This window comes from Ptychodera flava, chromosome 4 (genome assembly GCF_041260155.1).
Source record: "Ptychodera flava strain L36383 chromosome 4, AS_Pfla_20210202, whole genome shotgun sequence".
In the NCBI taxonomy this organism is placed as follows: Eukaryota; Metazoa; Hemichordata; class Enteropneusta; family Ptychoderidae; genus Ptychodera; species Ptychodera flava.
Genome location: NC_091931.1, coordinates 42418369 through 42431416, shown reverse-complemented (window position 1 = coordinate 42431416; position 13048 = coordinate 42418369). Strand labels below are relative to the sequence as shown.

Sequence of the window (13048 nt, the reverse complement as noted above, 5' to 3'; positions counted from 1 at the left end):
ACAGTTTCTCTGTTTTTTTCTGTGTATTGTCTACTTTCAACTTCAGGCCATGAAATGCATAGTCAGTGCTATATTTGAACACATCATATTTTGAGTGACACACCGAATATGGCACAAGTAAGCAGGCTGTTCATTCCACAATTTCAATTATTCAATTCTCTCCACTCTTGCTTCCTTTGTCAATCTTACTTGGGCCTTAGAAGAGATTTCTTGGCTCCGAAAATCATATTCTTTCTAAGCTTTTGTGAACTCATTTCGAAACTTTTACGAGATTTATTTTTTTTGTATACAGTTGGCATGGAGTTCATGCCATTGTGAATTTACAAGACTTGTAAATTTAAGGTTTCTCAAATTTGAAAACGTGAGATGACCTGATTTTCATTAAAATTATGAAGTTGCCGCAATGAAATTGTTTTTTTTTTAAAGTTTCTTATGATAAAGTATGTAAAAAGTTTTAAAAATTTCACTTTCAAGTTGTATGCAATCTATAGCCATCAATTTTGCTACTTGATATCACATACCCTTCAAAACTTCAGCATTTGCTGTCACATCACTCATATTCATAAAATACTCATAAAAATCATACTCATAAAATTCACTGAACCACTTATCAAGATATTTACCTCTAGCCTTCATTGCTTCATACAGCTGTGGTATAATTTCAAAATCTCCATAATGTCCTTTGCCGCCATTGGTTACCGGCGTTATTCCTTCCCAGTGGAAGCTCTGTGTTGTTGAGCCTGCCGGTGTCGGCTGGGGTGTAAAGAACCAGTCGCTGTCAAAACTTGTGGCGTCTGTCCAACCAGTGTCACTAGTCTCACACAACTATGATGGAATCAAGGTCAAATGGAAGGTGATTTAAAAAGTTGTAATAATAATAATAATAATAATAATAATAATAATAATAATAATAATAATAATTATTATTATTATTGTTATTTATTTTATTATTGTTATATTATTATTAAGAGTATCACCCTAATCAGGAAATGCATAAAATTAAGAGGTGCATTGCAGTGGATAAGGTAAATTGATGAAGATTGGTCAATCAAAAATGACTGAGAATCAGGCATAAAAATGTTAACCCAAATATCAAAAAGTTTGATTGAGGTAAATTATTTTTTTCATAGCATTACAAAATGTTGTGTGATATGGTACATATGCATGAAAGTGAAGTTGCCCTGTATGGACAGATATTTGGACTCTAAAATTTTTACAAAACTTTTTGTCCACCTCTTGTAAAGGTTTGCTTGGAAGCTCACAGAGTAAATAAAGTTTTCAATGGCTAATTTTTGTGAAAATCAACATTTTTACCCAAGAGAGGTAACACAGGGATTGTAACTACATTGTATTTTGAATTTCAAGACTGTAAACATTTGAGTCATTTGTATTCTCTGGACCAAAATTTCAAGAGGTCACCCCTGATTTTTATTCTTGGCTTCGAAATGGAATGGTTTAAAGTTTTCTTACTGAAAGTTTGACCAAAAGTATGTCTTTCCAATTTTCAGGCCCATATTACCTTAAAATTGATGGATTCGAGAAAACATGTAAACTGTTGATATTTTTAATTGATGTCAGTGGCCATAATGGGTAGGTAGACAAACCTCCACATGAGAACCAGGAAACCATCCTTGTATGTTGTCATGGATACCACGCCACCATCCATTGTCACATTCCTCCAATACAAATATGACATCACCAACGTTAAATGACAGTTCAATGTCGCTGTTACCACGGTAGCTACAGACAGCCTTGTATTCTGTTGATCAAATACGAAAATGGAAAATCAGCATTGATGAATATCAACTTGCAAAGCCTGATGATTTAACTGGACACTTTGTTAAAATTATTCAGAGCGATTGCCTTTGATGGGTAGGGATAGAGGCTTAAAAAAGTGACTAAAAGTTACTGCTTTGGGCAAATAAAATGATGCAAGATGATTGTATTAAATGGCCAGCAACTCTAATTTTTATGATTTTTTTTCATTGTTTCATTTTGTGTTTCAATTGCAAGTTCTTATTCTACTCCAAAAGAAATTTGAAATACCCACTAATTAGTTTATCAACAAAGCGTCTATGTGTGTAAAATGAACTGTTATTGTTTACATGTGAATTCTAGTCTAGACAAGAATTTGTTTGTCAACAATAACAATGCAGTTTACACATGCACAGATTGAGTTGACAAGCTGAATACTGTGTATCTCACGAGAACAAAAAATCACGGTTGAGATCGAAAACAAAAATAGTAAATAAGTCCTAAAAAGTTAGCATAAATGGCCCTTTGATGACTTTCTTTTATTTCACATGCAAATTTGCAAGAAAAACAATCATAATTCAAGAACTGCCAGAATGCATATCAAAGTTTTTGATAATTTGCACTAATGAGAACACATTAACAAAAAGTGAGAGCTCAGCCACTTAATTTTTCCTCAGCAACTTTAGACAACATTCTGCATTTTCTAAAATAAAAAGACTTCTATTAAAAACTTTTGATGTTTGTCCCTGATACATAATAAACTTCAATTTAAGACATTTGGAATGACGTAAACACAAAAACATAACTGCCAGGTCTAAGGTAACTGTCCTTCATCTTTGACAATCATATTTTTATAAATCTATGAGCAGGCAGTTTTTGTAAGATGACGGTCAAATCATTTGTGATGTTATGTAAATGTTGACAACCCTTGCAGTACATCACTGACTGTTTAAACAATACTTGAAAAAATCATGCATTAGACTTTCACTTAGGGTCTTATCATACACAAGCAAAATACACAACATGACTTCATGGACATGAACTGTTTCACAAAAGTACAGACATCATAGAAATGCCGATAATTATGGAAACTAAATCAAATTCTATGCTGTACATGTAGTGTATTTACCAATAAAAGAGGGTATCTCTAAAAGTGCCACTGAAATTCATGTTGGGGACAGCAGCTCTATAGCTTTTGGTAATATTTTACAAAAACTTCATCATATCTAGTGGCCAAAGTGGTGGTTCTCCATTATGGCTTCTCTATGTTAATTGGTCACTCAGGATTTGAATCTCATTTCACGATCAAGAATCTCAGTCAAGGGGCTGAAATTGAATTTTCTACCAGTCAAATTTACACTTAATTTATTTGAAAAGGTTGCAAAGATGATTTTCAAGCATTACACAATGTCTTCTGTGGCAGAACAACAAAGTGCAGATTAGAGCAACTGAACCTGAAAAATATGAAACGTTCAACAGGTATTGTCCCTGTAATTGTCATTGTAAATAAGTGTTGTGATGACAATGGGAGAGGATTTCACAACTATTCATGTTTCAAATGGGTTTTGGACACCGCTGAACACAAAGGACTGCTTTTATTGCATCACAATGAAGTCCTAATGAGGAAACTGGGGGTATATTGTAACGGCAGAAATTGAGTCAATACAATGTTTGGTGGGTGATCAATTTGGCAAACATCCGGAAAGGCCCTTTGGGCATATGAAAAGACATTAATGGGACAATTAGGCTTTGAACTTCTTCTGCTCAAGTAAATTGGAAATTGGTTGTATCAATTACATTGTATATGTTAGGATAATCTGCAAAGTAGAAGCCCAAAGCAATTACACCTGTACTTTTATAAAGAAATTCTTCAGCGATTTGCTATCATTGACTCTAGTCAATATATGAAGACTGGAGAATTACAAATGACCTCAAAAGAGGATAAAAACTGCAGCAAGTGTGAAGGAATACAGTAAAAATTGGCCGACTAGCGGGAAATACAGTACTCGTTAAAATAAAGAGCAAAGTTAAAACAAATACAGTAAAATACTAACCGACCAGCGGGAGATAAAACACTTGCAAAGCAGAGAATAAAAAGCGCAGACGTTTCGGGTGCAACCCTTCGTCAGTACTAAAACTCGCTAGAGAAACGTGAAAACACAAGAAAGAAAAACAGCCAATCAAACAAGGGAACGATCAAACGCGTTAAAATATGCATTCATACCGGCTGGTGCCAGAGTACCGAGTTTAAAAATAGTGGCCTGTTCGAGTTTATGGCGGGTAGAGTCTGTGGTGGAGATTATAGCAGACACTGCCATGTCGGACCGACCGCGGTGGGGTGGTGTACAAAAATGCTTGGCCACCGGATATGCGAGCTTGTTGTCGGTCACAGTGCGAAGATGTTCAGCAAAGCGATCGCCTAGGCGACGCTTTGTTTCGCCAATATATAGCATGCTGCAGCGTCTGCATTTGATACAATAGATGATATTAGCCGACGTGCATGTGAACACGCCGGAAACATTGACTCTACACGCGGGCCCTGAATGAAGTTGGTTGTAAAAGTATGTGGGCAGGTGTTACATACTCGACGGCCACATGATGATGTTCCAGTAGCACAATCGTGATTAGGTAAACTGGAACGCACCAGCCGGTCTTTGATGTTCGTGTCACGTCGAAATGCCATGATGGGAGGTACGGAAAAAATATTCTGTGTGTTGGGGGAGTTGGTTAAGATGGAAAACTCCTCAAAGATGATTTTACGGATTCTATGATTAAAAGGATGGTATGTTAATACAAGAGGAATGCGATCGCATTGAGAACGGGTAGTTGACTTTAACGCGTCCTCCTGCGTTAATGGTTCAACGCGCTCTTTGGCTTTGTCCACTACAGAGCGGGGATAACCCCGAGCCGAGAACCAAGTGCTAATAGTGTCAAGCTGCTGCTCAAAATCCTTTTGGTCAGAGCAAATGCGCCGAGCGCGTAGAAACTGTGAAAATGGAATGGATTCCTTGCACCGACGGGGGTGAGCTGAGCTGTATAGAACATATGCATGAGAGTCTGTGGATTTATAATGTATGGAGGTAGACAGCGAGTCCTCATTGATATAAACTGATATGTCAAGAAATGCAACTGATATGTCTGAAATAGTGGAAGTAAATTCCAGTGCGGGGTGAAAATGTGAAACGAAATCAATAAAATTATCTAATTCTGTGCGTGAACAAGATGCTGCACCAAAGCAGTCATCAATATACCGTTTAAAGAGCTCGGGAATGTGACCGGTATATGTTTGTATTATCTGTTTTTCGATGTAACCAACGAATAAACAAGCGTAAGAAGGTCCCATGCGTGTACCCATGGCAACACCGCGAACTTGTGTGTAGAATTCACTATTAAAGGTGAAGCAATTTAAAGTTAATACTAATTCAGCTAAGCGAATTAAAACGTTTGTGGGTGGATCCATAACGTCGCGTCGGTCAAGAAATATGCGAGGGCCTGGAGACCATCCTTATGAGGGATGGAAGTATAGAGGGCCTTAACATCAAGTGTGAATATATATCTATGGGTACCCGTAAACTTAAAGCTGTTGAAGATCTTGATGGCATGAGATGTGTCTTTGACAAAAGTGGGGAGTGTATTGACGATGCCGGCAAAAATATTGTCAAGGAATGTTGAGATGAGTTCGGTAGGGCAGGAACAAGCAGAGACAATGGGGCGGCCAGGATTACCGGTTTTATGGATTTTGGGTAGTAAGTAAAACGAGACGTGCGTGGATGTGAGATGATCAATGATTTTGCATTGTCGGGCAGAAGGTTATCATGAACTAGATCACTGATAGTACGTTTGACGATATTATTGTGTTTATTGGTGATGTCGGTGTCAAGATGTTTATAGAAAGATGTGTCAGAAATTGCCTTTGTGCCTCAGTAATGTATAAATCTTTACGCCATACTACCACAGCCCCTCCCTTATCGGCAGGCTTAATTATTATGTTATCGTTGCGAGATAAATCGCGCAGAGGCTTGTATTCCGTCTTTAGAGATATTGTGTGTATGGCCGTCTATTAAACAACTTGAAACTCGGTCTTTATCATCTGTGAAAACTTTTTGTCCTCCTTGCATCCTGACGTCAGCTCCCATGGCTTCAGATTGGCCAAATACACATTTGCAAAAACCCGTTTCTGTAGTCATGTCTCCTTTCTTTCTACATGCAACCGTAACCGTTGCTTGCCCTCTGGTTTCAATATTCACGTACAGCCGTCCATTTTTACACCAGCTGATTCTCATTATCGTCAACGTATACAATTCCTGTCTAACAAATTTTCTTGGCAGTATTTTAGAGTTACTCTCAATCACATGCGTCAACGTGTTTCTTTTTTTACAACTTCTATTTGTCAAACGAAACGCACTCTTTCCTCTCTTGTAGCACCCACCACTTACAGGAATATCATACAATACATACGTAAGGAAAATGAGTCTCTTCACAAGTTTTTAACATCTCCAAAGTTAAAAAAGATTCTAAACTTGGTTGATAAATTTCCGACAATTACTCGACAAAACACCACGCCGAATTCATCGCAAATCACACCTGTTGTCACCATTCCTCCCGACCTGCCCCTTTCAGATTCCGAACGTTCTGTTCTGTCGAAAGGGTTGAAATTCATCCCTCTCCGTAACTCAACCGACGAATTCACCTCACGTCACGATGTGCATTCTTTCTTTCGCCGTTTACGCTTGAAGGAATTTTTTCATGAACGTCAATCAGATACGACTGATGACTCAGCAGCTAATGGTTCCGACAATGGACCCAACCCATATTCTACCAACATTAATAAACGCGAGTCCTTTTGGACTCCCCCTTCAGGACGTAACCCCACACTTGATCTCTTACATCAACATTTGTCAACACAGAATTAACCGCCTGATCAACAACACCAGTAAATCAAAAACACACAATATCTCTAAAGCTGAATACAAGGCTCTGCGCGATTTATCTCGCAACGATAACATAATAATTAAGCCTGCCGATAAGGGAGGGGCTGTGGTAGTATGGCGTAAAGATTTATACATTACTGAGGCACAAAGGCAACTTTCTGACACATCTTTCTATAAACATCTTGACACCGACATCACCAATAAACACAATAATATCGTCAAACGTACAATCAGTGATCTAGTTCATGATAAACTTCTGCCCGACGATGCAAAATCATTGATCATCTCACATCCACGCACGTCCCGTTTTTACTTACTACCCAAATCCATAAAACCGGTAATCCTGGCCGCCCCATTGTCTCTGCTTGTTCCTGCCCTACCGAACTCATCTCAACATTCCTTGACAATATTTTTGCCGGCATCGTTAATACACTCCCCACTTTTGTCAAAGACACATCTCATGCCATCAAGATCTTCAACAGCTTTAAGTTTACGGGTACCCATAGATATATATTCACACTTGATGTTAAGGCCCTCTATACTTCCATCCCTCATAAGGATGGTCTCCAGGCCCTTGCATATTTTCTTGACCGACGCGACGTTATGGATCCACCCACAAACGTTTTAATTCGCTTAGCTGAATTAGTATTAACTTTAAATTGCTTCACCTTTAATAGTGAATTCTACACACAAGTTCGCGGTGTTGCCATGGGTACACGCATGGGACCTTCTTACGCTTGTTTATTCGTTGGTTACATCGAAAAACAGATAATACAAACATATACCGGTCACATTCCCGAGCTCTTTAAACGGTATATTGATGACTGCTTTGGTGCAGCATCTTGTTCACGCACAGAATTAGATAATTTTATTGATTTCGTTTCACATTTTCACCCCGCACTGGAATTTACTTCCACTATTTCAGACATATCAGTTGCATTTCTTGACATATCAGTTTATATCAATGAGGACTCGCTGTCTACCTCCATACATTATAAATCCACAGACTCTCATGCATATGTTCTATACAGCTCAGCTCACCCCCGTCGGTGCAAGGAATCCATTCCATTTTCACAGTTTCTACGCGCTCGGCGCATTTGCTCTGACCAAAAGGATTTTGAGCAGCAGCTTGACACTATTAGCACTTGGTTCTCGGCTCGGGGTTATCCCCGCTCTGTAGTGGACAAAGCCAAAGAGCGCGTTGAACCATTAACGCAGGAGGACGCGTTAAAGTCAACTACCCGTTCTCAATGCGATCGCATTCCTCTTGTATTAACATACCATCCTTTTAATCATAGAATCCGTAAAATCATCTTTGAGGAGTTTTCCATCTTAACCAACTCCCCCAACACACAGATATTTTTTCCGTACCTCCCATCATGGCATTTCGACGTGACACGAACATCAAAGACCGGCTGGTGCGTTCCAGTTTACCTAATCACGATTGTGCTACTGGAACATCATCATGTGGCCGTCGAGTATGTAACACCTGCCCACATACTTTTACAACCAACTTCATTCAGGGCCCGCGTGGTAGAGTCAATGTTTCCGGCGTGTTCACATGCACGTCGGCTAATATCATCTATTGTATCAAATGCAGACGCTGCAGCATGCTATATATTGGCGAAACAAAGCGTCGCCTAGGCGATCGCTTTGCTGAACATCTTCGCACTGTGACCGACAACAAGCTCGCATATCCGGTGGCCAAGCATTTTTGTACACCACCCCACCGCGGTCGGTCCGACATGGCAGTGTCTGCTATAATCTCCACCACAGACTCTACCCGCCATAAACTCGAACAGGCCACTATTTTTAAACTCGGTACTCTGGCACCAGCCGGTATGAATGCATATTTTAACGCGTTTGATCGTTCCCTTGTTTGATTGGCTGTTTTTCTTTCTTGTGTTTTCACGTTTCTCTAGCGAGTTTTTAGTACTGATGAAGGGTTGCACCCGAAACGTCTGCGCTTTTTATTCTCTGCTTTGCAAGTGTTTTATCTCCCGCTGGTCGGTTAGTATTTTACTGTATTTGTTTTAACTTTGCTCTTTATTTTAACGAGTACTGTATTTCCCGCTAGTCGGCCAATTTTTTACTATGAAGACTGGAGGCTGAGGTACGGAGTACGTGTAGTTGACTGGCTTTGTAAACTATCGTAGTACAACTAAGTGACGCCAATGTTATTTGTAACCATGGCAACATCATGTACGGGATGACACTGATAGTACACTGAGCTGAACTACATTTAGCAAGATCAACAGTACATTGTAAACAGTTTTATCACACAAATGGCTCATCAAGGAATGCTCCATCTATTGCCAGTATCTAACAAATCTGTGTTTGTGACTTTTTCACTATCAGTTTTGGAATCAAACCTGACCTACACTGGTCCGGGTCATGTGATGAGTGAAGATGACACAGATTGACAACAGTGTGGAATCATGGTACAAGTCACAGTGATTGAATTTAAACTCTTCATCTAAATTCCTGGTGAACTGAGTCACCATAACATTCAATGGCATTTGATCAAACCATGGTGGTGCAATATTGGCGTTTAGATTTTACAAGCACAGCATATATTCAGAGTGTGCATGGCATTCCCTACTTACCAATTCCCTCCTCTTCAAAGTCATTGTGGTAAAACTCTTCATATATCTTGTCCTCGCCCTACAAAGAGAAAGATATGATATTAATTTTTTGAAAGTTTTTTTCTAAATTACTTTTAATAATATTTTAACCACAAGATAGATAAGAAAATTATTATAGTAGTCACTGGTAGACCCTTGTTCTGTGACAATCATCTAAAAATTAAGGCTCCTCAGCAATTAGATGGCTAATAACTTCACAGAATCGATAAACTAATTACTTGATCAACCAATTAGGCATATCTGCCTAGTTGACTTGTTGTTCAACTATAATTAACTTTATATCTATCATTTGTGGCAATGATTGAGTTGACTTCTGTCAATGATGGGCAATGGTAGTGATATTGGTGCCACTTATACTCAAGAATCTCAGATGATAATCAGATATCAAGCGATCACATGATCCAGAATGCATTGAATCGATAAATGTATATGTCACATGTCAAAAAAAAAACCCTTAACTTTGGCTAAATTCCTTTGTTAGCTGTCTGTAGTATCTAATCAGTTGAAATTTTTTCCACAACTTACAATTATTGTATTTTCAATTCACTTGTTTCTTGAAACCTTAATTAGTAACAGCTAACGGACCACAAATACCACCAATTTCAATCAAATTTTAAAAACTGGCATGTGCTTTGTAAAAGCAAATATTCTGCCATGTAATTCTATAGTCTTTTTGTATAGAATGGTTTGATTGCAGCCTCTTGCTTGTCAAAACAACTGACGGACCATTGAACAAGTACATGTATTTTAGACCAAATGACGATGTTGAGCTAATTACTCTTCCAGTAAATTCCAATATACTTGACAATGTGCACTCCTTGTAAGATAGCAACTATAGCTGTAACTTCTAATGGTATTAACATTATTTTTGTTCTACAAAACACTTTCACTTAGCACATATGTCCTTATTCTCCTCCATAATGTAAATTGAAATACAAAGTCTTTGCTTGTCAGCATGATGCATTGAGTTCAAAATGCAATAGTATTGCTGTCAAATGAATTCTCGTCCGGGCTGAATTTTAGTTGTCAACGATAACACATACAACCTATATTGTCAAGTTAACAGCTGTGCATTTTGACATGACTTTGGAAATAAAAGGAGATAACAGCATTTTATCATCAGTAGAAAAATACTGCAAAACACACCAAAGTTATGCAGTTCAGCATTTTACTGCTGAAAGAAATGAATTCATGTCTGGAAAGAAATTTAATTTTTTATTATAACAATGCGACCAGTAAATATGTACACATCATGTTGGCAAAAGTAAATGCAAACAGGTATTTCTACATGCTGTACATATGCACAACTGGACAAATATGCTATTATACACTCAAAAAACTGGAAAGAGACTATTTAAAGTTACATTATGCAGATACCATTAAAAGATGAGCTTAACCCTTTGCACCCTGACCCCTGGTACTCTATGACGTCATCGGACATTTCTGTCCGAGCCGGGTTCAAAGGGTTAAAGAAGACTGGAAGTCAGCATTTGCTACAATATCAAAATAAGCATGTTATCATGTGACTCATGATACTGTCTTACTTTCTGACTATACTTACTGATCTTATGAAAGATGAGCAGCAAATGCATTTTATGTGATGGTTGATAACAGTTGGGACTTGCATGGGTGGACCATGCCGTGTGACTGGTTCAACCACTGAGAACTCAAACTACATGGGTGAGCGGCAGGTGGAAATGCTTGCTGGTAACCATGACAGTTATGCAATGTAACATGGAGAAATATGCAAATGATGAAAGCTGCTTGGATACTCTGAAATGACAAATCAATTGTGAAGCAATTAATTATTACCTTGTAAATTCAATAAAGCTGTCATTTATTCTTTCTTTTCCTGACACATTTGTGTTAATTTCATTTATATCATTTAAGAAGGTACATTAAGAAAGTATAGGTCTTCTTTTATTTCTTTTATTTCCAATGCAATAACTCCAGGACTCTCACAGAATTTGGTATGCATGGTGATAGGTGATACTGGGGATAATTCTTACATCAAATAATAATTTGTTCTGCGGTAACCCTGAACAAATTTACATCTATTCAGAAAACTAAGTACCTGCATGATCAAATTGGATGTTTTAACCTAATTTTTTAGCTCTTTGTGAAGTTCTTGACCTTGATTTTATCTTCTCAATCTCAGGTGTTAAAAATATATCACAATTTAAAGGGCCAGCAGCCGTAAGTTTTGACAATTTGTTCATAATTTTTGTTTTTAATGTCAACAACAGTTTCTTTCTTGACTTGCCAGAGCATGTTGAGATACACAGTATTAAGCTAGTCAACTCAGCCTGTGTATGTAGACTGCATTTTATTGTTGACAAGTGAATTCTGGTCTGGACTAGAATTCAAATATAAACAATAACACAGTCAGTTGACAAGCCAAATAGTAAGTGTTTACAATATGCTTTCAACTGGCAATTGGCATATAAAACAAAACAGGTGAAAAATTCACCAAAGTTATCAGGCCATTTAAATGGTACCAAAATCACAATGGAGCTTGTGATATCAAGAATTCGCAAAAGGATTTAGGGAACACTGCAGGATTTTCAAAGAGGGGTGAATTAATTTAACATGAACATTGATAAACATAGTAAGAAAGATTTGCCTCAAATCTGAATCTTCAATAATACCTACTGGTTGAATTCTAAACCGCTTGAAATTTGAACATATACCTTGTCTGAATCAAGCTATTTGACTAACTAAAGCCAGGGTTGATATTCTGATCAAGAGCCTGACTTTAAGATCCTTGAGGGCTATACACTACTAATAGAAACCTAAAGATTTGATTGGCAAAGCACGTATGAGAAAAAATATCATCTGCCTGGCATCTGTAAATTAACTCTTGCTCATTTTGACATTCTAAACACTCAAAGTCCCCGGTATATTTTGATTATAACCTTGAACAACTTGATGAAGCTACCAAAACAAGAGGTCGTCCAAGTAGTGATATGGTGAGAACAGACATTGGCAGAACACGAGTGGTCAATTCGTCAGTGAGCAGTAAATTATTTGTACAAGTGTGACATTTCTCACTGATACATGTATGTCTAGAATATAGGCCCCTGAACTTGCATGATGTATCCCTTGCCTGATTTTTGAGAGAGCTAACGTTACTTTTATTGTATTTTGTCATAGTAATGAGGTGGTAAACGGTGTGCTTGGTATTTGGTGGTGAATGTACGGGAGAAATTAGCATATCAAGTTTATAAGATATTTCAAAATACCTTAATTTTCTCCACAGAGGTCTTATATCAGCTAACAAATACACTTGCTTGATGTTTTTAAGCTCTCAATATTTTGTGATATTCAGTTCATGGTTTATTGCTTACCTGGTCATACATCCACTCTTCAATGTACGCTGCTGGAATCCATCCATTTTCACCATTTTTCTCTAATCTTCCTTTCACCCAGCCCTGAGGATCTCGTTCCAATACAATGAGCAAATCATTGACTTCCACATTGAGTTCACCTCCTCCTTTGCCGGTAAAGTTGTAGATTGCTCTGTACGTCTTCTGTTGAACAAACGGTGTTCCAGGCAATCCCACATTCTCATAGCCGTGGGGCTCCCTCTTGTGTCCTGTTTGACCTGTAATGTACATTACATATAAACCTCGCTGTCTTACAGTGAAGTAAATTATCTGTCCATTGCTTCCAACATTTTCAATCAAGGGCTTAAAGTACCATGGTTTTTTCCTTGCC

The 13048-nt window shown here is 37.9% G+C and overlaps 1 protein-coding gene across 1 annotated transcript in view; it reads right to left on the bottom strand.

Moving 5' to 3' along the window:
• LOC139131858 (uncharacterized) overlaps window positions 1-13048 on the bottom strand; it is a 36247-nt gene that overhangs the window by 10945 nt on the left and 12254 nt on the right. The window contains exons 8-11 of the mRNA XM_070698150.1: window positions 12679-12935; window positions 9293-9350; window positions 1605-1759; window positions 624-825 (exon numbers count right to left, since the gene is read on the bottom strand). Of these exons, the coding sequence (XP_070554251.1) occupies window positions 624-825; window positions 1605-1759; window positions 9293-9350; window positions 12679-12935 (672 nt within the window). The remainder of the gene's footprint in view (window positions 1-623; window positions 826-1604; window positions 1760-9292; window positions 9351-12678; window positions 12936-13048) is intronic.